Source organism: Callospermophilus lateralis, chromosome 8, assembly GCF_048772815.1.
Source record: "Callospermophilus lateralis isolate mCalLat2 chromosome 8, mCalLat2.hap1, whole genome shotgun sequence".
Taxonomy (NCBI): Eukaryota; Metazoa; Chordata; class Mammalia; order Rodentia; family Sciuridae; genus Callospermophilus; species Callospermophilus lateralis.
The window spans coordinates 51859627-51886224 of NC_135312.1; the positions used below are offsets into that span (position 1 = coordinate 51859627).

The 26598-nt window shown below is 34.2% G+C and overlaps 1 protein-coding gene across 2 annotated transcripts; it reads left to right on the plus strand.

The window, feature by feature from the left end:
• The first annotated feature begins 5869 nt into the window (after positions 1-5869).
• On the plus strand, positions 5870-26598 carry LOC143406336 (sulfotransferase 1B1-like). 2 transcript variants are annotated; one of them, XM_076865060.1, is made up of 8 exons: positions 5870-6058; positions 10113-10299; positions 10570-10698; positions 14571-14668; positions 19346-19472; positions 20143-20237; positions 21182-21362; positions 24480-26598. In XM_076865060.1, the coding sequence occupies exons 2-8, from the start codon at positions 10152-10154 to the stop codon at positions 24590-24592; spliced, it is 891 nt and encodes a 296-aa protein (XP_076721175.1). In that variant the 5' UTR covers positions 5870-6058; positions 10113-10151; the 3' UTR covers positions 24593-26598. The 2 variants fall into 2 exon arrangements, with proteins under 2 accessions (XP_076721175.1, XP_076721174.1); XM_076865059.1 differs by having other exon boundaries at positions 10116-10299.

Sequence of the window (26598 nt, forward strand, 5' to 3'; positions counted from 1 at the left end):
TCATGCTCAAAGCCTTGAGACAATCTGCACTGTTTTTAAGTCCAATCTAATAGTTGCTTTCTTGACTTCCACATGAGCAATGTTATCAGGTTGATCTGCAAACAAAGGAATGCCCACCATAGGGATCCCATGGTAGAACACCTCACAGATGTCATTGGTTCAACAGTGAGTTATAAAAGCTTTTGTTTTTGGACAACCTAGGATTGAGTGAACAAAACTATCAATTAGAAGTTTTAGAAATGAAACGAGAAATATTAGTAAAAGGCACTAAAGTGGGACTGGAGTTGTGGCTCAGTGGTCGAGTGCTCACCTAGCATGCATGAGCCACTAGGTTCGATCATCCTCAGCACAATATAAAAATAAAATAAAGATATTGTGTCCACCTAAAACTAAAAAAAATAAATAAATAAATATAAAACAAGGCACTAAAGGGAGTAATGTATTTTAGGTAACAAATTATTGTATCCATGACCCCACTTTGAAATTTCTATCATATATCATAGGATGAAGCAACTAAGTCCACTGGAGAGGTAAATGAAAGCTACATGGAAGAGGGGGTGCATGACTTGAGACTTGAAAAATGAACACAGAATTGATAGATAGAGAAAAAAAATGAAAAAGTTTTGGGTTAAAGTATCAGCATGTACCAATAAAAAATAAGTCCAGGAGGACTTATTTTAAGACATTTTCTCACAAAGAAGTGAAGTCATTGAGTTTGGTATGTAGTGTGTCCAAGGCAGCAGAAAAGTGGTGGTGGTGGGGTGCTTGACTGTGAGAAAGGTGAAGGTACACTTCATATAAAATATGTCAACACTTCATGATAAAGATTCAGATTTTATGTCCATAGAAAATGAAGAAAAATGGTAATAAAAGCTATTTTTATTGGCATTTAATATACTTCTTCAGTAGAGGAAAGTGAAAATTGTAGAGATACCAGACAGAAAATCCAAGAGTTGATAGAAAAATCCTTAGAGAGAGAATTATATTTGGAAAAAAAAAATGCATTCTGGCCCTAAAACAGCATGACTGAGAATAACAAAATGACACCTTTTATAATTTATCCTTTCCCCATCCTCAATACTGGAAGGAAAGTATGAAGAAGTTAGGTTTCAAACCCAGGAGCACTTTACCACTGAGTGACATCTCAAGACCCTTTTATTTTTCATTTTGAGACAGGATTTCACTAAATTGCCTGAGCTGGCCTTGAATTGTTGGGATTGCAAACTATCCTGCCAGGTTTCCACATGAGTGTTTTAAATAACAAGTGTGCAACTTTTTTTTTTTTTCCTGTTGAACTATTATCTTGACTTGCTATTCAAGTTTTCAGCATTTATTCTCCAGAATCTTACCAAAAAGTTCATTCTGGGGAATTCCCTTGTATAGCTAAGTGTAGGGTCTTAAGTTACCTGGTTTCTTGCCATCAAATTTCCATAGAACCTGTTCAATAAAGAGAACATTTATTCTATGACTTGTACTTTAAAGTTAGAGGATTTTTAGAATTCTAAAAAATCTGAGAGATCGTGAAGTTCAACACCTGAAACATAGAAAAGAGGACAAGAGTTTTTGAATAATAAGAATTACAAAGACTGAAGTAAATACAATATCTGTAGTTCATGAATATCTTCATATTCAGTTGAATACTTAATGTAATCTATGTTCATATATAGTAATTTAGAAAAATGCAATGATTAATGAAAAATTCTAGTGCTTAAGAAATTGTTTGGCAGTCAATATGATTGTAGTGTGAATAAAGGTAATAAATTTCTACTGTTACATGTTTATTTAATTTTATGTATTTTATTCTAACTCTCATTTTCTAAATTTAATAAGACCTTGTTTATTCCTTTCTGAGTTGTATGGGAAGGAGTTTACTTACATGCACTTGATCATTTTTTGCTTATTATAGTTTTGTTTCTCTTGATATGCAAAAAAATAAAATAATGCAATTAGATATTTGTGAAAAATAATTGAATCCTAACTAGGAAGTACATATAATTTGTTTTGGATTCCAAATTATTAAGTACTATTCAAAAGAAACATTTTAACCACTAATTGTGAAACTTAACCTAGACTTTTATTACTCTATTTGAAAATTCCCTAAGTGTTGAAAAGAAGAAACCATGGATAATTTGTAAATAAACACACACTATTGAAAAAAAGTTCAAAATTGTGATGTTGCTACATTTGTTTAATTGTCTGTTAACAACTTGAACATATACTACAAAATCATGACAGTGGTTAGTAAGAAGATCTCATTAGTTCCAAGTTAATTTCATGTCCATGATCATAATACTTTGAAATTTACTGCACTCACTTTCTTATTCTTTCTTTTTTAAATGCCTAATATTTCTTATTGAAAATTTTTTAAATAGATGAACACAATGCCTTTATTTTATTTATTTATGTTTATGTGATACTGAGAATCAAACTTATGCTAGGCATGTGCTCTACCACTGAGCCTTAACCCCAGTCCCTTTATTCTTAATTTTTTTAGTGGTGCAGGATAATTATTAATAATAGTGGGATTTGTTGTTTTGGCCCCTAGAAAAATCCTATTGTTATTTTACTGGTTTAGTCAGGCCTTATCTCCATCAGGACTGTTCTGTGTCTGTGAATTATTTCTATTGAGTGGGTATAAATCTTGGGAACTCACAAGATTTTATTGCCTTTAATGAATGATAATTGTATTCCACAGTGAGGGATTTAAATAAAGAGCTACTATTAAAGAGGAATGATTGAGGCTGGGGTTGTGGCTCAGCGGTAGAGCACTCACCTAGCACATACGGGGCATTGGGTTCAATCCTCAGCACCACATAAAAATAAAATAAAAGTATTGTGTCCAACTACTACAAAACAAAGTATTTTTTTTAAGAGGAATGATTAAAAAAAAAAAAAAACGGCACAAATTACAATGTATTTTGTTTGAGTTTGTCTCTGTGACTTCTATTCTGTGCCATTGGTCTACATGCCTTTTTGGTGCCAATACCATGCCATTTTTTTTGTTATTATAGCTCTGTAGTATAGTTTAAGGTCTGATATTGTGTTTTCTCCTCCTTCACTTTTCTTACTGAGGATTATGGGTCTCTTAATACATTTCATGATTGCTTTTTATACTTCCATGAGTAATGTTGTTGGAATTTTAATAGGAATTGCATTAAATATATATAACGCTTTTGGTAGTACAACCATTTTGACAATATTAATTCTGCCTGTCTAGGAGCATGGGAGATCTTTCCATCTTCAATTTATTTCTTTAGTGTTCTCCAATTTTATTCAATTTATTTCTTTAGTGTTCTCCAATTTTCATCTCTTTTGTTAGATTGATTCCATATTATTTTATTTATTTATTTAAGGTTATTGTGAATGGGGTAGTTTTCCTAATCTTTCTCAGTGGATTCATCACTGATGTATAGGAATGCATTTGATTTATAGGTGTTGATTTTATATCCTGATACTTTACTGAATTCATTTATTCATTCTAGAAGTTCTGGTAGAATTTTTTTGATCCTGTAGATATAGAATAATGTCATCAGCAAATAGTGATAGTTTGAGTTCTTGTTTACCTATTTGTATCCCTTTAATTTCTTTCTTCTGTCTAATTACTCTGGCTAGAGTTTCAAGGATGATGTTGAATAGAAGTGGTGAAAAAGAACATCCCTTGTCTTGTTCCAGTTTTTAGAGGGAATGCTTTCAATTTTTCTCCATTTAGAATGATGCTGACTTTGGGTTTAGCACATATAGCTTTTACAATGTTGAGGTATGTTGCTACTATCCCTAGTTTTTCTAGTGTTTTGAAGATGAAGATGTGCTGTATTTTGTCAAATGCTTTTTCTGCATCTATTGAGATGATCATATTATTCTTGTTTTAAGTTTTTTAATATGATGAATTAAGTTTATTGATTTCTGTATGTTGAACCAACACTGCCTTCCTGGGATGAACCCACTTGATTATGGTGCACTATCTTTTTAATATGTTTTGTATGCAATTTGCCAGAATTTTATTGAGAATCTTTGCTTCTATGTTCATCAGAGATATTAGTCTGAAGTTTGCTTTCCTTAATGAATCTGTCTGGTTTTGGTATCCGGGTGATATTGGCCTCATAGAATGAGTTTGGAAGGGTTCCTTCCTTTGCTAGTTCATTGAATACTTTAAGGAGCATTGGGATTAATTCTTCTTTGAAAGTCTTGTAGAACTCAGCTGAGAATTCATTTGGTCCTGGGCTTTTCTTAGTTGGTAGGCTTTTGATGGTGTTTTCTATTTCATTACTTGAAATTGATCTGCTTAAATCATGTATGACCTCCTTATTCAGTTTGAGTAGGTCATATGTCTCTAGAAATTTGTCAGTGTCTTTGATGTTTTCTCTTTTATTGGAGTATAAATTTTCAAAAGAGTTTCTAATTATCTTCTGTATTTCAGAAATGTCTGTTGTGGCATTTCCTTCTTCATCTCATATTTTACTAATTTGAGTTTTCTCTCTTTTTCTCTTTGTTAACATGGTCAGGGGATTATCTATTTAATTTATTTGCTCAAAAAACTAACCTTTCATTGGAGAGTCCTCCTTGATTGTTCTCTTTCTCTGACTCATTTAAATGTGTACAATTTTAATTTGTTATTCTCACAATGGGATGGTTTAATATGTTTGTTAATCTGAGTTTGTCCTGTACTTTTTCCTTAAAATGAAAGAATTGCTTGGGTTTGAAACAACTCTCAGGGTTGACAAATGTTCAGGTAGTAAGGGAAACCTAGGGCAACAACAGAAAGACCAGGCATCCAAGCATGAGTGGGCCTCCCAGGCTCACAGAAACAAAAACAAAAACAAAACAAAACAAAAACAAACCAAGATTCATCCTAGGGATTTTTTTTTAAAAAAATATACCTTTATTTTATTTATTTATTTTTATGTGGTGCTGAGGATCGAACCCAGTGCCTCACAGGTGTTAGGCAAGTGCTCTACCACTGAGCTACAGTCTCAGCCCCTTGCCTAGGGTTTTAATCTAGGATAGTGGGATTCCATTCTCAGACCTCCACATGTCAATCTCATGCCTCAGTATGTTGATACTCTGCTGATATTAATTTAAATTGGTACAAACTTCTCAAAGTATATACTTGAGATTCTGAATTATCTGTTGGGAACATATGCTAAAATCACAATGCCCTTGAAAAATTTCCTTAAGAATCTGTAAATAAAATTGCTGGTGTAAAAGAATGTTTTGGTTTCTTTCACAGTTTCCTGACTTTCTTGGGCTACACAAGTTTAGGTACTCAGCAATGGCTTAGTGCTTGTCATTGTGGCTAAATTTGAGTTGAATGCAATTAACCAAAGGATTCATTTCAGCAAGTGGAATAAAGAAAATCTCATGGGTACTTAAGTGGTGGAGGAAAAAGGTATATTTCTGAGCCCCCCATTTTTCCCCTTCATGTACACTATCAGCTTCTAGTTTACTCCTTACCTATTTATGAGTCAGTCAGCATTAAAAAAAGAAAAAAAAAAAGGCTGAGAGGTTGTTGAAATGATTAGAGTGACAAAAAGTATTATGAAACCATCTCTGTTTCTACTCTCCAAATAAGTGTTCATCTTCGGTGTATCTTTGTTATACTTGATCTTTCCATCATATTGGAAACTCATGTTTTGTCTAGATGAAAACATACATGTACATCAAAACCACTTTTCATCATGGTTGAAATTATTGGAAAATATTCTTAGTAACGAGGCAAAATATTTGGACCCACTGACTCTTCATGTGCTTTCCTCTGCATTTCCTTCAGACCCTTTGCAGCTTGTGAGGGAATTCAGTTCTAAGCAAACTTGGCCTGAGCTCACTTCTGGTCACCACCCTCCTCTATTTCCTTTTCCGGGCTTCCTGTTTCTGCCAGCTGTGGAGACAGCAGGGCCGCTCTGCGTGTGTGTGTGTGTGTGTGTGTGTGTGTGTGTGTGTGCAGTTCAAACTGGTCGCTAGTAACTGCTGGTGGAATCGGAGAATGCTATCACTTTTGACTGCAGTGCTGGCTTCTGTCCTTACACTTGTTTACTTTCTGGAGAGGAGGCTACATTGAAAGGTAAAGTTTTCTTTTTAATCTCTTAAAGATTTTGTCCAATATCTACTGAGCATTATGCTAGTTAGAATAATTTCTGTTTTGAGCAGTTTCCTAATTTGATTGTTCTTTGCATAATTCTAATTTTTTTCCCCATGGGAAACTCAGTTCTGTTGTTTATGTCATGAAGAATCTTTCAAGTTTTCAATGTTCACATATTTTTCTGGGTTCAGTGGAATGCTTCTGAAGCATTGCCAGGATTGGGGATCTTCTCTTGAGAAATCAAGGCACTTCAGGATAAAGAAATCCTCTTTAAGGCCTCATCTTTCTTTTCTTTTCCTGTTTTCTACACACACACACACACACACACACGCGCGCACACACACACACACACACACACACATATCACTCTGAAGCACATTCCAGAATACAGACTGTGTTGTTTACTACATTTATTCCAGGAGCTGAAACTGGATGTGGACCTGATAGAGTCGAATTTTGTTACTGTGGAATGAATTAAAGAATGTGTGTTTTTATTAAGAGTCATTTAGTTTTTTTAAATTTTAGCTTTAAAATTTTTTTTTTCTTTGTTTTAATTAGTTCTACATGACAGTAGAATGCATGTATGCACTTTGATATATCATACATAGATGACATGTAATTTCTCATTTTTCTGAGGGTACATGTTGTAGAATCATAGTCACATATATACAAACAGTAATAATGTCTGTTTCATTTTCATACTGTCTTTCCTATTCCCCACATTTCCTCCTCTCCTTCCCCATCATTTCCCTCTACGAAATCTAGGTGCTGCTATTCTTCCCTACTGCCCCCCCCCACCATCATATTAGTATCTGCATGTTAGAGAAAACATTTGGCCTTTGGTTTTGTGGGATTGGCTTTCTTTGCTTAGCATGATATTCTCCAACTCCAACCATTTACTGGCAAATGCCATGATTTCACTCTTCTTTAAAGCTGAGTAATTTTCCATTGCATGTATATACCACATTTTCTTTATTCATTCATCTATTGAGGGACACCTCAATAGGTTGGTTCCATAGTCTAATTGTTGTGAATTGAGCTGCTATAAACATTGATGTGGCTGCATCACTATAGTATGCTAATTTTAAGTCGTTTGTGTATAAACCAAGGTGTGGGATAGCTGGCTCAGTTTTCTGTTTTCCATAGTGGTTGCACTAATTTGAAGTACCATTAGCAATGAATGACTGTACCTTTTTCATATCATCCTCACCAACATTTATTGTTGCCTGTATTCTTCATGATTGCCATTCTGACAGGAGTGAGATGAAATCTTAGAGTAGTTTTGATTTGCATTTCTGTAATTGCTAGAGATGTTGAACACTTTTTCATATGTTTGCTGATAAATTGTATTTCTTCTTCTGTGAAGTGTCTGTTCAGTTCCGTAGCCCATTTATTGATTGGTTATTTGTTTTTTTTTTTTTTGTTTTGTTTTAATTTTTTTGAGTTCTTTATATGTCCTAGAGATCAATGCTTTATCAGAGGTGCATGTGGTACGATTTTCTCACAATCTGTAGGTTCTCTCCTCACGTTATTAATTATTTGCTTTGTTGAGAAAAAACTTTTTAATTTGAATCCATCCCATTTATTAATTCTTGATTTTACTTCTTACACTTTAGGAGTCTTGTTAAGGAAGTCAGATTCCAGGCCAACAAGGTGAAAATTTGGGCCTATTTTTTTTCTTCTATTAGGCACAGGCTCTTTGTTCTAGTGTCTAAGTCTTTGGTCCACTTTGAGTTGATTTTTGAGCAGGGTGAGAGATAGAGGTTTAATTTCATTTTGCTGTGTATGGATTTTCAGTTTTGCCAGCATCATTTGTTGAATGGTGCCCTCTCACATATTAAGGGCAGAATGATTATTTGAACATCATGCTAAAATTCATGCTATCTTTTCTCTAGTGGATGTTTTTGCTATTCCTGTCTAGTATGAGATAACTGTATTTATGTGTGTTTGTTTCTGTGTCCTCTATTCTGTAACATTGGTCAACAAGTCTATTTTGGTGCCAATACCAAGTCATTTTTGTTACTATAGCTCTGTGGTATAGTTGAAGTTCTGGTATTATGATGCCTTCTGCTTCACTTTTCTTGCTAAGGATTGCTTTAGCTATTCTGGGTTTCTTAAGAGTCATTTAGTTTTAATGGCAAATGACTCCATTTCTCCTAAGAGGGACATTGTTTTTTTTTCTTTTAATCCATTCATCTTCCTTAATTTGATTTTAGACATTTTAATTTCCAGCCTATGGCTCAACTTGAACAGAAAGATTTCATATGTCATGGAGACTATAATTTGTCACCACAAAGATTGCCTGTCACTGTTCTGTGGGTTTAAAAGGTTTTTTAAAACTATATATATTTTTTTAATTTTTAGTGACAACCCTCTTTCTGCCCATCTGGTCAATGACACTAGTCATCTTAGGTTTTCCATCCCTCCCCTCTGTGTGGTCCTCCCCCTACAATTCTGAACTCACCAACAGCCAATCATTAGGATAAGTGATGCTAACTCAGGTCTAATCCCCTGGAGCTTCCTGATTTGGCCACACCCACTTCCCACATGTGACTGGTATGTGTCAGAACTGGCCCCCTTGCTGTGTTTTGTTACTGATTCCATCTTTCTCTGGCAACATTCTTTGAGCATAAACAGCCTGAACTTTTAGTCAGAGAGGAATTTCTTCATTGAAGAAAAATGCCCTTACAAGTTGTGAACACCCTATTTGAATGAGAGACTTGAGACAACTTTTAACTCCAGGTTGTGCCCATAGTCAGTGTGCAGAATGATTAAGTGTACAGTAAAAATCCATTCTTGGGTTGCCACTCCTTTTCTGTGTCTTTGGGAAAATACTCTAAAGCTCTGTTTCTTTACCTCATCTACAGTATGAAAGATGTATATTCAGAGTGGGTAAGAATTAGGAAAGACCAAATGGGGTGGCACAGGCCTATAATTCCAGCAGCTCTGGAGACTGAGGCAGGAAGATCATGAGTTCAAAGCCAGCCTCAGCAAAAATGAGGCACTGGGCAACTCAATGAGATCCTGTCTCTAAATCAAGTACAAAATAGGACTGGGAATGTGGCTCGCTGGTCTAGTGCCCTTGAGTTCAAACCGTGGTTCAAAGAAAAAAAAAATAGAAAAAATTGCATGTTACCAAAATCAATGCAATTTATTTTCTAGAAGCCATTGAATTCTTTGTGATAAATCATTTATACACACCCTATATCACTGAAGACTAAGTTAAAGGTGATTTAAAGTTTCCTCTCAAATATTAAGGAGAAAATGATTATTTGAATATTATGCTAAAATTCAAAAATCTGATTCTAGATTGGTACATGAGAGTCCATATTTACAACAAACTCTCAGATGAGACCAATAGCACATTATGATTGTACATGGACTGCAGTTTGAATAATAGTTGTTAGTTAATTTGATAAATGTAAAATAGTACTACAAAAGAAAATAAAAATTAGAAATAATGGCTAATATTATCCAAGTTTAATAAAAACCATAGCTCAGAGTTCCATCAAACTCAGTATAGCTGCAGTGTATACTTGTAAACACACACACACACACAAAATGATGCCAAGAAACACCATAATTAGATTGCTCAAAACCAGTATAAGGTAAACAATCCTAGAAGTAGACAGAGAAAACACATGCATTTTCTACAGAGAAAGGGTAAAAATTAGAATAAACTTCCTTTAAGGAAAAATAATTTCCTGATAATTATTAGGAAAGATTTGATTTGGGTAAATCCTGATTTTTTAGCCTATTTCTGTGAAACATGATTTTAATTGAAAATAAGATGTGTGCTCCTATTTGTTTCCAAAGTTTCTGTTAAAGACCTTTGTTCTCTGTCACTGAGCAATTTGCTACTGTTGCAACTTGTATGTTTATGCTTACAAAAATGCCCTTTGCCTTTAGAACTTTGTGGACTCCATGTGTTAAAGGCCAATTTTGCTTTCTGTTATATTGCACTGTGTAAAGGATGATATTTTTCACTCAGATTCTGATTTCTAATCTCTTTATTTCTCTATGATTTTACTGTCAGTAGGAAGTCTATTAAGTATTTGTACAATCTGCTATAAAAATGACCTCCCAAAGTGATGTCCTGAGAAAAAATCTGAAGACAGTCCATGGCTGCCCCATGATCTATGCTTTTGCACACAACTGGGAAAGGATTGAACAGTTCCGCAGCAGGCCAGATGACATTGTGATAGCCACTTACCCCAAATCAGGTGAGTTCTGCAGCCTGACTGATGCAGGTCTGACTTCAACTTTCATTTTCTGGAATCAACTTTTCTGTAAAATATCATCCTAAGTGAAGTTAACATTCCTATCCCTCAGTGCCACTATCTCTTTCCAGTGTATTACAATGAACATTGTGGTATAGAAATGGAAACTCAGGATTACGTTTCTAATAGATTATAGTAAGATGGCAGGCTTTCACTTTTTTTTACTACAATTAGGTGCTTACTATAAAAATAATTCCTTTTTTTCCCCTACAGGTACCACTTGGATTAGTGAAATCTTGGACATGGTTCTAAATGGTGGAGATGTTGAAAAATGTAAGCGAGATGTTATTACTACTAAAGTTCCCATGCTGGAAATGGCTGTTCCTGGATTAAATATATCAGGTAAATTTGTCACCTGGTAATTGTAATTTTGTAGTATTATTTACATAGATGTGTATTATTATATTCGTGATGGCCACTCAAAGAAATTTATAGATTTGGCAGCATGAAATGAAAGTTTGCAAGCAATAGTATTACCAAGTCATATAAAGAACTGTTGCTTACTCTATTGCATGTCCAGGTATGATACAAAAGATGAAAGAGTTCAATAGTACAAAGCAGTTAAAAATTTGGTTAATAATATGAATAGCATTCCTCATGCTTCATTGACTTTTATTGTACAGAATTTGTCACAATGAAACAATCATTTCAAACTTGGAACACTCTTGTAATTTAAGAAATAGGCAAAGAAGCACCAACTCTGTTTTAAGAACAGAATTTATTAATAAAATTTGTTTTTCATTTCACAAATATTTATTGAGTACTTCTTAAGAACTTCACTGTGCTATTAGTCAGTTACAAAATGATTATTAACTTATATATTTATACCCGGGAAGCTTACAAATGTATTTTGACAATGAAATTGTGAATACATTAATACCATTTCAATATTATTAGTTTTATAAAATATCAGATGCTAGGAAAGAGAATAATAGGAGAGTTTCCTTTAGGTTGGATGTTAGGGGCAGTTGTTGGAATTAAAACTCAAAACTATGCACACAGTTGGAAAAAGCACATTCTAAGAAGTCAAAGCATTAGGCATAGGGGTCTATTTTTTTTTTTTTTTTGGAGTGGAAGGGTACCAGGGATTGAACTCAGGGACATTCAACCACTAAGCTACATCCCCAGCCCTATTTTGTGTATTATTTAGGGACAGGGTCTTACTGAGTTGCTTAATGCCTAATTTTGCTGAGGCTGGCTTTGAACTCACAGTCTTTTTGCCTTATTAGCCTTCTGTGCCATACAGGAATATGCCACCTCATCAGGCTGGCATAAGCACCTTGATGTAGAAATTACCCTGGTGTAGGACACAGACTAAAAAATGACCACTGAAAGAGGGGGCATGTAAAGCAGAGATTAAGCAAGGATAAATTATGTGAGGCTTGTGATTCTTAATGTGATCTCTTCAATTTTATTCTAAACAGTGCAAAAGAAGAATTTTAAGCAAGGAAGAGATATAAAGCTGTGTTATTTTTATTATTTAAAATGTAATTATTCCACTGACTTCTGAGAGAGATGGATTTGAAGATTCCAAACAAGATACATGTTGTATTTATTGTATTGATGAAGTGTATAAGAAATATAAGGGAAATGTAATAATTAAGGGTGATTCCCATAGTTTTATTAAAATCAATCAAGTGGACTATGGAACCATTTTCTACTATGGAAAATATTTGGACAGAAATACATCTGGGTGTAAGACAATTAATAATCAGCTTTGAAATGGTAGGTTTGAGATGGCACTGAAAAATTTAAATAATGAATTAAAATCATAGTATTTGGAACATGTTAAAATATATGCATTAGGGCCACAGCATAACTAGCATGGAAAGTCATGGTATTGCCCAAGGAAAAATAGCAGGAAAACATGAGAAGAACAGAACTCTGTGGAAACCACCAAGATGTGGAGGCTTGGTAGGGAAATAGGAGTTGCCAAAAGACATGGAAAAGAAAGTGTCATTTACCTAGGAGGGAGGGAAAGAGCATGGAGACCTATAGGCATGATTGAAGGGTAGCTGAAAGGAAGTTTGTCTCTTGAGTGCTTCTGGAAACCAGAGATAAGAAGATGGATGGTGGTAAACCTTCCTGTTAATGTCAAGAGCAGAATCCAAACCCTCTCCCATGGAGGATGTATCCCTCAGCAGATAGGCTGGACTAATAACTTTCATAGGCAGGCAGGGATCAACTGAAAAGGTATCAGTCCTTACTGTGGTTGTAGGCTAAGGGCAAACTGATAAGGCTGAAAACTGAAGGATTATGTTGAGGCAAGTTCCACAATGAGGTAAGACTTCAAATCCAGATTCCTCAGAAAATTTGAAATTTGGAATGGAATCATCATTTGACCCATTTATCCCACTCTTCAGCATATACCCAAAGGACTTAAAATCAGCATACTATAGTGATTGGCCACATCTATGTTCACTGCACCTCCATTTACAACAGCTAAGCTATGGAACCAAACTAGGTGCCATTCAACAGATGAATGGGTAAAGAAAATGTAGTACATCATACACAATGGAATATTGCTCAGCCAAAGGAAAGTGTGAAATGAAAAAGTGATTGATCCAAAATAATCTGAGACAAAGAGTCAAGGATCATTGGTATGAAGCAGGGTTAGGATTTGAGGAATGCTGGGTAGGGCTGCCAGAGAGGGAATAGTTGTTCAGCTAGGAGATGAGGATAGACTCTGGCCTTCAGACTTACTCTGGAGCCTGAATGGGGATTGCTGTGATGTCTTTGTGTCTTCTTAGCATGAATATTTGTGGATATAAAGGGTTCATTTAAAGATACTCATATGGCAGAATGATTGTAAGATAGAGAAGGGAAAGAAATACTACAGGGAAGCTGAGGGAGAGACCTGGAAAAACAGATATGGGAAGACTTCATAAAAATAACAGAAGCAAGTTCATTTCATGGACATTTGGGAAAAAGTGAATTATGGAAAATTACAATTTCTCATTTCTCTGTGATTGGTAAAGTGACTGCAGCCACATTAGAAATATGATAAAATCCCTAGTGGAATTTTATACATCTCTAATTAATGTTTTCAGATAACATACAAGAAACTCAATTAAATTGAAAATTCAGAAAAGTAACCATTGTTGTATGGGAGATATTTATGCTAACAAGATCTATTTTTTAATATAAAATTAAAATTTAACTGGACATCTTGCTTCTGCCAATCCTATTTTTATTGACATAAGAAGGTTCTTCTTAATGCTAATCATGTGCTGTCCACTCTGCTCTACTGGACATCCCTGGGTGAAGAATATGAGTTACTTTCCTGTTCTGCTGGAATATTCATTGTATTGAGTGTGTTTGGGGGTGAGGATGGGTAGGAGGTATGGCAAAAGTAACTAAGAAAGTAAACAAACTTAAATATGTATCATATAGAACATGCGAAGAGAGTGTCATAATGGCAACTGAGAGACTTTTAACATATATAAGAAATTGTTGCAGCCTGCTGCAGTGTCACACACCTATAATCCCAGTGGCACAAGAGGCTGAGGCAGGAGGACCGAGAGTTCAAAGGCAGCCTCAGCAAAAGCAAGGCACCTAGGCAACTCAGTGAGACCCTGTCTCTAAATAAAATACAAAATTGGGCTGGTGATGTGGCTCAGTGATCCAGTGCTCCTGAGTTCAATCCCCGGCATCTCCTTCCCCCACAATAAAGCAATCATTGCAAAGGACAGAAACAATTATTGTTTTCAATATGTAATCAGATACAATTTTATGTGGGTAGACCTTTCTATGCAAAAGGTGAAAATATTATGTAGAATTAGAAGTTAATTTAAATGTTAGATTGGATATAAATAATATTGTGAAAAACAAAGGAAGGATGCATAATACCTTAACATTTATTGAGTAAAAGAGCTGAAAAAGGAGAGAGGATAAAACTTCAAATTACTAAAGTGGGCATTTCTATCCCCCGATTTGGAGAAAGGAGAAATGAAGGAAGGAGACTCAAATATTTTTGAAATATCTCATAATGAATAAGTAATAGTATTTCAACACAGGAAGGATAGTCTCAAATTGAACACTCAACTATTACACAACACTCCCCCTTGGAATACAGAAAAATGCCTGTAATTGGTACAGCATTTAATTACATGATATGCTGCTCAAAACGTCTTGAAATATTGGTTGGGAAGATGAGAAAATACAGGCTCCTTGGAGACTCTAATATTTCTAAATGCCGAACTAAAATTCCCCAGGTATAGAACACTTAGAGAAGAATCCATCACCTCGTCTGGTGAAGACACATCTACCAACTGACCTTCTTCCTAAGTCTTTCTGGGAGAACAACTGCAAGGTAGATGCTATACTGAAAGCTGATTTTAAAATGTGACCCTGTCTCTTTACCATGCACATAGTAAGAAAATGGCCACATGTTTAACTGATTTGTGACCATGAGCACTGAGCTACATGAGGAATTGTTTAAATTTTTAAAAATTAGTGTAAGCTTCCATGTTTAAGTTATCTAAACTTTAGTAGCAACAGAATCCTCACCTAAGGACAGTGTTACTACTTTCATTCCTCTGGATAATGTGGTCTTCTACAAAAACTTAACATAAGAGTGCTGGTTCTTAATTGTATGGTAAAATTCTTCAGTGAACATTTACTTGTGCCTTCATGTTTGCTTTGCAGTAGGTTTTAAATTCCAAATTAAATTCTTCAATAACTATAATGCTGTTCAGGTTATCTATTTTATCTACCTGCTAGTTTGCTAGTTTGTTATCTGTGAGAAATTTTCCAAGTTGTTGAACTTATTAATGAAAAATTATTCATATAATATATACCTATATTATTCTTATAATGATTTTAGGATTTGTTATACTACCCATTGTTTTGTTCTTTATCTTAGTTGTTTGGATCTTCTTTCTTTTATCTTTGTTGTTCTTGCTAGAGGGTTGTCAATTTTATTTCTAAAAATAGATTTTTGTTTCCATTATATTTCTACTTTTATTTTCATGAATTTGTTCTTTTATCTTTATTATTGCTCTCCTGCTTGTTTGTATTTAATTACCCTTCCTTTTCTAATTTATTCACATAAACATGTGGATTATTAATTTGGTGCCTTCCTTCTAGAGTTAGAATTTAGTGCAGTAATTTCCTCTCAGAATTGCTTTGGTTACATCTCACAAATTTTGATATGCTGTACTTTGATTTTCATTCAGTACTATGAATGTTTTTTTTTTTTTTTGAATTTTTTTAATATTTATTTTTTAGTTCTCGGCGTACGGCGTACACAACATCTTTGTTTGTATGTGGTGCTGAGGATCGAACCCGGGCCGCACGCATGCCAGGCAAGCGCGCTACCGCTTGAGCCACATCCCCAGCCCGCTATGAATGTTTTTATTCCATTTTTTAACTATAGGATTATTTGAAAGTGTGTTCTTTAATTTCCAAGTGTTTAAACATTTTCATGTTGCAATTTGGTTATTGCTTTCTAGTTTGATTCCATTTTCATCAAAGACCATACATTATATAATTTTTAGTTTTTAAAGTATCTTATATTTCATCTCTATTTTTGTGAATGTTCCATGGGAATTTGAGAAGAATGTGCACTTTTCTTTTTTGGTTGAAACATTCTATAAATTTTGGTTAGACCCCATCGCTTGATAATATTATTCAATTCTTTGTCTTTGCTTGTTTTCTACCGGTTGGTGGTTTGGTCAGCTGGTGAGGGTAGAGTATAAATGCCCCCAACTATAAATTTTGACTTTTCTATTGCTGATTTTGGCTTTACTAGGTTTTGCTCTGTGTGTTCTGAAGTTATATTTTTTGTGCTTGGGCATTAGGATTGCATGATCTCCCCAGTGGGTTCATTCTTTTGTCATTATGCAATGTCCTTTCTTGTCCCTAGTAATTTTTTTCTACTGAATTTTACCTCATCTAATACTCACACAGACACTCCTAGTTTTTCTTTCTGCCAATTTGTCTTTAAATTCATATACCATTTACCTTGAAAAAAATTGACATTTTAAAACTGAAATCTGTCATGTTTTTTCTTTGTTTTTTGTTGTCATAGCTTTGTTTCTGCATTTTTCCATTCTTACTTTACCAGAACATTTTTAAGAGGGTCATTTTCACTTACTTTTAATGTTTTTGAGTTTTTTGTTCTTTTTTTGTTTTGTTTTTATTTATGGTTTTCTCAGCGACTGCTCTAGATGTTACTATAAACATATAAGCATACATAACTTATCATAGACTATTGTTGTGAACATTTTCTTACTTCAATTTTATTTCCTATACCCTCTCCATGTGTTAAACAAAATGGTCTGAACTGTTTTCCTGGACATGAATAAATTGCCTCAACAGATGTTCTTTTAACCTTTGATTCAATTATAAAATATGAAGAAAAAGCTTGCCAAGTCAAAGACATTCTGTTTACTTCTCTTTAACCCATTTTCTTGCTCTTTTTTTTCTTTCTGAAGATTCCATTCTTCTGTGGTTATTTTCTTTCTCTTCAGAGCTTCCATTAGCCCTTCCTTAAGATAGGTCTGCAAGTAACAGCTTTTTTTTTTTTTCATACCCCTTATCTGATAATGTCTTATTTCCCTTCCTGTTGGAAGTACAGTTGTACCTGCATGCAGATATACAGTTGACAATATTTTGCTTTCTGTACTTGAAAAGTATCTTGCCACTTCTTTATGGCCTTCATGATTTTGAATGAGAAATTATTTGCCATTCACATTAATGATCCTTAAAAGGCAATGTGGTATCTCTCTGGCTGGTTTTCAGGTTTTTATTTGCCCTTATATTTAGAAGTTTATTATCAAAGTTGTCTTGGTCTGATTTTATTTGGTTTCTCCTTTTTGGAGTTAATTTGGCTTCTTGGATCTATAGATTTATTTATTTTAATATACATGAGTGTTAGCTGTGACATTTTGTTGCCGTGACCAAAATACCTGAAAAGAGCAACTTAGAGGTAGAAGAGATATTTTGGGCTCATGGGTTTCAAAGGATGTTCCATGGTGGACTGACTCCATTGCTCTTGGCCCAAAGTGGGGTAGTACATCATGGAGGAAGGGCGTGGTGGAAGAGCACTGCTCTATTTATGGTGACCAAGAAACAGAGAAAGAGAGAGGAAGGAACCACAGGGAAGAGTGCATGCTCCAGTGACCCATCTCTTCTAGCCATGCCCCACCTGCATACAGTTACCACCTAGTTAGTCCATTCAAAGTAGGATGGACTGATTAATTTCAGCTCTCACAATCCAATCATTTCACCTCTGGATTTTTTTTTGTATTAACACAGAAACTTTTGGGGGACACCTCATATACAAACCATAGCAATTTGGGAGGTTTTAGTCATTAATTCTCAAAAATATATTTTTTTTTCAGTTTTTGTTCTTCCTCCTATTATTCTGGAATTCTGAATATATGACTGTGAGATAATTCATTATGGTTCCACAGATCCCTAAAATTCTGTTCATTGCTCTTCAGTCTTTTTTCTCTGTGTTGTTTACATCAAGTTACTTCTATTGATGTATCTTAAGGTTTGCTAATTGTGTCCAGTAAGCTGTTTTTATTTCAGTTATGGTAGATTTTAGGTCTATTATTTCCATGTATATAAATCTTTTCATGTATAACACATCTTTCCTATCTATGTTTTCATTTGTTTAAAGAAAAAAATTAATTGAGTGCTATAATATCTTTATGAAGTTGATTTAGAATCCTGTTTAGATAACTCAGAATTCAATTCATCTCAGTATTGGTGTCTATTGTCTTTCTACATTAAAACTGTAATTTTACTGGTATTTAGAAAGATCATTTCTATTTATATCCTGGATATTTTGACTATGTTTTTAGGATTAATTTTAGTAGTTATCCACCCTGTTGAGGTTTACCATATAGATTTTTACTGTATTTTGGGGACTTTGTTCCTATAGGAGTTTATTTTCGTAAGTCTGTGCAATATTTTTCTTGTTGTGTTGACATTCTGGGATGGTTGGTGATCTTGCTTTGTCCCTGCTCATGCCTTATGCAGAGGCGTGTAGTACCTTCTGGGACCACTGGCTAGTGCTGACTGACCCACTAAAGGAGGACAGAGCCTTGATGTCTGGGTCTCCTTGTGCCACCTGGTGGAGGGCATGAACAAACAGAGCTTTGCTGCTGTGGTACATGGAACTACCCATGGGGGCCTCGACTGTGGATCAGAAGCTGGGAAAACCCGGGGCATCAGGTCATGTAGATGGGTCCAAGTATAGAATAGAGTTTGGGATTTTCCGCTATGTCTTATTGGGCTTCTTATTTTCTGATCTTTTGTCTAGAAATTAGGTTTTGTTTTATTTGGTTTATGCTTGCTAAAGGTTCCAGGTCACAAAGCTCCTTGTTGTCCAGTTCAAGAGCATATAGGAGATAAAAAGAAAATCCAGAGGGAGCTTACTGTATTAGTTTCCTCAGGTTATTCTGTTCCAGAGTTCCTATATCACTGTGTTAAGTTTTTAGGGCTTTAGTGATCCTTACAGGAGAAAAGCAGGGGCGAGTGGATCTGTGTCTTCCAGTTTTTTGAACTGATTGCCCCGAAAAACTCATTTTAATGCCTGTCCTTGCTTTCTGTTTCCTCCTTAACCTTTATCTTTTTCAACCTGTTGTATGCTTCCAGATGCTTAAGCGGTAGAAACAAGGTCACCAAAGACTCACAATTTTCTTATTTTCAATTTGCTTGTTATTCTCTGTTCTCCCTCAAGATGTCGCTGTTTATTCACGGATCCCAGAGTCAGAGGCGCCAGAAACTGACAAGGCTTTTTCCAAAGCACTCAGAACTTTCTGCTTCTTATCTCATAAAAAACATTGCTCTACCAGAAAAATCACTTAAATTAATTCTATATTTGAAGTGTTGATGAAGAAGCATTATGGTTCACAGTTTCTAGGAGGAAAAAGCACTCTGCCATTTTAATTATCTATGAGTGTTTGTTTGTTTGTTTGTTTGTTTTCTTTTGTGAATAACTTTCATTTTATTTTCTTTTTCCTCTCTCCTGCAGATGATTTATGTTGCTCGAAATGCCAAGGATGTTGCAGTATCATTTTACCATTTTGACTTAATGAATAATTTACACCCTCTTCCTGGAACATGGGAAGAATATCTGGAGAAATTCATGACTGGAAATGGTTAAGTGATCTTTAGCTTAAAATTCATATATATATATATGAATTTTATATATATATATATATATATATATATATATATATATATATATATATATATATATATATATAATTTTAAACAGTACTGTTAGCCAGTACTGTTATGGATTTTCATTTCAAAACTTATTTTTTTAAACAAATATTTCAAACTCAGCACAAATACATTCAAATTCCATTTTAGAAAATTAGTCAACTGATCTGATATCAATCACTAGCATAATGAAAGTATTTTAGAATCCTTTCTTAGTTGCTAGAAATCTGTTCTCAGTCTGTGCTCACAATAGACATTGCTTAACTTGCTCAAATCATTAGTTAGCTCTGTCACACCTGCATTTGTAATAGATATTGATAGAAAAAATTTATATGAGAATAGTTTCCTTTCATGTGAGACTGAATATAATTTATTGGCAGTCATTGTATTTTTATCTGAAATGTTTCCTTTGTATTTCATATTTAAAGAAAATTATTTGCTTGCACATCCATAAATGGCTAATTTTACCTCTTTAAATTGATCTTATATTCTCAATTCCCATGATTACTAAATTCAACAAAATGTCTTTACAATTTAACTTATTGTTCAGAAAAAAAGTGATTTGATGGATGTTATGGAAATGGACTTTTTCTCTGGTTTTAGTGGCCTATGGTTCTTGGTTTAATCACGTTAAGAGCTGGTGGAAGAAAAAGGAAGAACATCCAATACTTTTCTTGTACTATGAAGATATGAAAGAGGTAAAAGTGGTGGATATTTATAATGGATAATATCTTTGCCCTGTCCTAGGGTAAAACGATTAATCTTTATTTTTGAAACTAGTCTCAAGTCCAAAATAATATCACTGCTTTCTTATCCTCCATGTCTGCTTATCTGAATCTTGATAGAGTCATTAACAATTTTCTAATTGAGAAATCAATGAGGTATATTCATTCCTCTCATTCCTTAACCACTGTGTTTCTTTGAGCATCCTTTCCTTTTGAAATTGTCTCCTAAATTTTCCCAGGTTTCCTACTCATGATCATCCTCTGTATACTGTCCATTGACGCAGTTGTTTTTCTTTTTGAAATGTTTGCGATCACGTCCAGGCTCACTTTTCCCATGGATATTTATGTCACTGTCCAACACAATGCATTTTGGTTAATTTTAACTCATCTTTCTCAACTTCAGCTTGAGTTCCCCCAAATCTTCTAGATATATCCATGGAGGTTTATTTGCTTTTAATGAAGTTACACAGGTGAGTTTTCATCATTAGCAACTGAGAATGACCCACTTTTCATATTTTGTTCATTTTATTCTTAATAGTTACTGAATAATTTAGTTCTTGCTATCTTTGCACCTTATAGTCTTGTCTGTTTTTTATACTTTTTTGAGGTGCTTGAATTGAGCCCTTGCCTCAAGCATGCTAGGCAAACACACTACTACTGATCCCTGGAGTTTTCTATTTTTTTTAAAAAATATATTTTATGCCCAAACATGTTCTGTTAGTTTTCAAGGCAAATTTCAAATCTTCAATAATTTTAATTACTTTAAAAAATTATGGAGAATGAACCCAACTAATTATAAATTTCCTTCAACATTTGGGGTCAACCCAGAAGAAAATTATAAATTTGTGTTTTTTTACATTATGATAGTCATTTATACTCTCATCATTTCCTTGGATGTGTGTTTTACCCACTGATAGAATCCAAAGGAGGAAATCAAGAAGATTACTAGATTTCTAGAGAAGAACCTAAATGATGAGGTCTTGGATAAGATCATCCATCACACCTCATTTGAAGCAATGAAGGACAATCCTCTGGTGAATTACACACACCTGCCCACTGCAGTAATGGATCACAGCAAATCTCCTTTCATGCGCAAAGGTAAACACTTTGCTCATTTTAACTTCCTGTTTTACTTTCTCTGGAGGATTAGCTCTGTGATCTCTCCTGCATTATTTAATTTGTTTAGGGTTTGATTATTCACCTGTAAAAAATAGGACTCTAATAATACCTAGCACCAAAAGGTGCTCAATTTGCATCAACATTATTAAATGAAGTAATGTGTATAAAGCTGTTTGTAAAATACAATAAATGTCTGAGGAGTATTTCCCCTGTTATTTACTGTTCTGCTACATAGACGTGGTTTTGGAGAATTGTGGTGAAAATACAATGTCTTCATTGTTCTTTAATTCTTTGTCTAAATTGGCATAGGCCCCTTTCTCCTCCTCAGTATTATATAAATTTTACTCAGTACCGTACTCTGTTCTTTACAGCCTCCACATCATTTAGAAAACAGTGGTCATTTATTTCACTAAGAATTTTCACCAAAAGGAAGGCTTTTTTTTTTTTTTTTTTTAATCCTATGGGAAATTGCTGCTTCTTACAGATACTATCTGAATTACAGGAAACAGAAACAAAGTCCAGATTTAACATAGGAGAATATAAAATTTGGTGTTAAAATACAATTTTACCACATTTATGAAAATTGTGGGCTGGGTGCATGCTTGTAATTCTAGCAGCTTGGGTGGCTGAGGCAGGAGGATCATGAGTTCAAAGCCTACCTCAACAAAAGTGAGGCCCTAAGCAACTCAGTGAGAACCTGTCTCTAATAAATTACAAAAAGAAAAAAGAAAATTGTGTATATTGTGACTTATAATAGGAAACATGTAAAATGTGTTACTTTTAATAAAAACACACTTAACAAATTATCTCAAATCTGAGAATTTATCCATCTAATCATTATATCACCATATAATTTCAGTATTCTTTCTTGTGTGAGTGAGTGGAGAAGAATTTCAGATAATATTCTTGGAAGCAAGCATAACTGTATGAATGTGTTCTGCACATGAACACATGAATGAAAACCATCAATTTGAAATGAGTTATTTAATGAGTTCTTTTCTAAAGAGTTTTTGATAACACTAAAACATAAAATATACTAAATGTTTTCAAATTAAGCCTTCCCCCCCCAAATACTGCATATAACATCTTAAAAATTACCTCTAGTAAAAGAGAGAAAGGCAGACTTTTCTTTATAAACATTATATTACAATTGGAGCAAAAAATATATATAATGTATTTTTTCACTCCCAGAAGAAAATTTAAAAACTCTTTTAAAGCAAATTCTCAATGATAGATCACTGAATGTAATTTCCAAGAGATTTTTGTTACTTCCAATCAGATAAAAATTGATGTCATCTTATGACATCTACTAAGATGTACATGTAGAGGAAACAACCTTTCATCTGGATTATTTAACTTCTCCAGTTCAACAGAAAGAGTACATGCTTTTCTAATAATGAGGTCAGTTTTTGCATCTCCTCTGGTGGTGATAAAGAAAAAAACATTTGTGGTAGATAGATCTAATGTATATCCAGGCTATGCATTTGCCAAAATCTATGATACTGAATGCACTAATTCACCTGCCAAAGTTCTGCCTTCATCATTGACAAAATGGGAAAAATATGAACACTTATCTAATAAGCTTTTATGGCAGTATTGTGGAAAATCAAATGCAAGCATTTAAGGTATTTTATAAACATAATACATGAAGAAGTAATAAATAATATGTGTCTAAATAGTTCAAGATTCATCTGTTCATTCCTTCACTCATTCTTGTATTTACTCAATAATTCACATATACGATATGCTCTTTCTGCATACCTACATGCAACACATACTTAGGCCATTCAAGAATAAGTGACAAATACATTTTCTTCAAAAAGCTAACAATGGAATATAAGAATCATATAAATGAATGCTGGAAAAGGATCAATGTGAAATAGGTCACAGGAACCTTGCACAGCCAGATTGGAAAAATATCTTCATGGGAAAAATTAATGTCCTCATTTAGTGGCACAATAGTCAGCATAAAGCGGGGGACAGATGATGTCCAATGTCTATTCCTGTGTCCCAACTAACAACAACAAAAAAATCTGGCCTTTGGCTAGCATTTACTTTATTTAAAAAATTGTTACAAAGTGTTTATATATATTATATAATTGATGCACATTTCAGAAGATCACCAGAATGCTTCATGTATAACTTTTTATTTCTTAAATTTGTGTTCTTTTGTGTTTTTAATGACATCCTTGCTGATGCACTACCCCATATGTGTTTGTGTAAATCTTCATGTGCATTACAAAGAGCTATCACCATTTGGTAAACATAAAATAAATTATAATAACCAGAAAGACAACCTTGTTTAGGAGTATATTTTTCATTGAGAATACCTGCAAGTTTTATAAAGGTATCATGAATTAACATAGTTCATAATTCAATATTTCATAAAATGGAAAATGCATTTTCCTCGTAGAATATTAGCAGCACATTAACAGTTTATTTATTTTAAAAATGAATTTTTATAATCATCCAAGTATTAGAGCTTAAATGTACATTTATGTCCTCCAAATTTTATTGTAAAAAAGATGTTCAGGGATGTTATATGTGTGATTTTTATAGTACTATTCTTACCCAACTTGAAAATCAAGTGCAAACCTGGTGAATTTTGGGGAAAACAAGTGTCTTCCAGGTAACATTATATTTTTATTTATGAATGCTAGAAAACTATACATCCACATTCTGTTTCATGGTTCTTTGGGCTAATTATTGTTCTTTGTACATTTTCCCAAAGTAACTCAGGAAATATAATAAGTCCTGACAATTGATCCAGAGGATTCAGTGATAACCCCATGACCCAGAACTTTCAGAAAAAAATAAAAGAATATCTCTTGGGAAAAAAAAATTGCGCTTCCATGAATTTATATACAAAAATTAGTCCTTCTAACTTTTTAAAATTTAGATTGTTTGTTTAGTTATAAGCCACATTTACAAATGAGAGGAAATTTCCAACTTTTTTAGTAAATGACACTTTAAAGTTTTCATACACAAGCAAGACTTTCCTTAAGGCTTCTAATTGTTCTTTTGGTGTATGTTAGGTTTTCCTTCATAATGGATATATTTTTATCTTTCATATGTTTCCTTGTTTTTTATTTTTAGGGATTACTGGTGACTGGAAAAATTACTTCACAGTGGCCCAAAATGAGAAATTTGATGCCCTTTATAAAAAAGAAATGTCTGGAACTACACTTCGATTTTGCATAGAGATTTAAAGTGCTGAACTGTAACTTGAAGAAAGAAGAGATGACCTACGGTTTTTAGAAATGGGGCAGTTATGACTTGGCTGAACAATCAAATGATTATAGGAAGGAAAGATCTTGATTTTAAAACTTTGGATTTTTCAGTATCATTAATCAGGCTTCAGTTTGTTCCACTGGTCTCTGAGATTCCTAAATCCCTAAAGCCAAGGCCCGTCATTCCCTTTTTTGTAGGCCAATGCTGCCTTTTCCTAGATTAGACCAGATAAGACAGTATTTACCCTCCTCAGTCTCCTATATCTTATGACTTAGTTAAGTTCATTTCCCTGTTACTGTGGTCTCAGAAATGCTGTTTTTTCAAACTAACACTATATTTTCTGCCTCTGCTGGTTTCCTTTGCTGAATTATTTACCCAGGACACTGTGTTCCACTATTTACTGTTCCACTATTCTTGAAGTCACAGCTCATCTTTCTCTATTTCTATAACACACAGTTCATTTTCCAGATCTAGTGAAAATATTTTTTTCTATACCTTTTTCATGTCCAGGTCTCAAAAGGGCAAAGACCTACCTTATTCTCTCTAAGGTCTTCCCTGGGGACTGGAGCGTGTCTCTGAGAGACTGCTGTGAGGGCCAGGACCTGCTTCCTGTGGAGAGTCCTCTTCTCTTGCAGACCCTTTTCAATTTCTACAAATCACACATGGCCATGCTCTGGTCACTTTCATCTTCTCCAAATAGATTTAGATTCCCTAAGAGCACCCAAGATAGGGTTATAAATGCTGCTGAAAAATTTCCAGTCTGCTGTCCAAGAAGATTAGTCTGAGTCTCACTCTGCCCTCCTGACCCAGTATCCCTCCTATCTACTATTCCACACTATGGCTACGTGCTCCAACTCTTTGATAGACGTCTCCTGGGAACATTTATATTTCAACTCTGGTTCTTCCATGCATGTAGCTGTGCCTCTATCCATGTGTAGCAAGAACTTCTACCTGAAGTTCATATCAGCATGTGCCAAATTAAATCCAAATCCACAGTTCCCAAACTGAAGCTCCTTAGAGTGCTCCCGGGCTGGTCCCTTTTATGTTCAGGAGTTGGAACTTCAAATGCATTTCAGACTCCCTGAGGCATAATACAGATATCAGTGGGTTGTAGTTTTGCAAATATATGCTGTCAGTCTGGAATAGTTGGAAACACTCTTTCAGCCTGTAACTACACTCCTTTTTAATCCCAGCAGAAGAGTGATACAGAATCAAATCTATATTTCAAATCTATAAGTGATTGCCTCTGCTTCTGGAAATATTTGCTTCTATACATTTACAGTGTATGCTATAAATCAAATCAGGGTACAAAACGTGTTCATGTGCTTTATAAACATATTTTTAGGGAGTTAATCCTGTGATTTTAGGGATATTTTGAACTAATTCCAGCTAATACTGGTGTTAAGAAGGAAGTAAAATAAGCCAATCATGTGTCTATTTGCTTTGTTATCTTTGCTAACACTAAGATAATGTGGCCTAACACATATGGGTTTCTGCTACTATTGTCTGCTATTGAGAAAAAATCTCTGATCTAGACTTTAATCTTTGCAATAGATGGGCTGCACTAGTTGTCTTCACTAGCAGGATGCAATAATTTCCCCATTCCCTAGTTTTTCTTTTTAGGAAGAAGTTTCTAACTGGACTTGGTTCAACAATAACAAAATACAGTAAGATTAATCTATTCTCCAGGTATTTTTTTATGCACTAAATGTAGAGTGGAAAACAAAATCTAGATTTTCCTTTCTTTTTCTGTGGGTTATTGCCTCTTATTTATTCCTTAATCTATGATTCAAACATCCATTATGATTTCCTCACTTTAAAGCTCACTCTGAATGCCACACATACCTAGTAGAATTCAGTTTTGGAACTGCTCTATATGTTTTGAAACCATAAAAAAAACTGCCATCAAATTAATTTTTCAAAAATAAATTTTATCTCTATTTCTCTTTTAATTGCCAAATAAAACACAGTTACATTAACTTCA

Bases quoted from the DNA above. Each gene is read 5' to 3' on its own strand.
- LOC143406336 (XM_076865060.1), top strand. From the start codon at position 10,152: ATGACCTCCCAAAGTGATGTCCTGAGAAAAAATCTGAAGACAGTCCAT. The intron at 10,300-10,569 runs GTGAGTTCTGCA...TTTCCCCTACAG, and splicing joins AGCCACTTACCCCAAATCAG to GTACCACTTGGATTAGTGAA. The intron at 21,363-24,479 runs GTAAACACTTTG...TTTTATTTTTAG, and splicing joins ATCTCCTTTCATGCGCAAAG to GGATTACTGGTGACTGGAAA.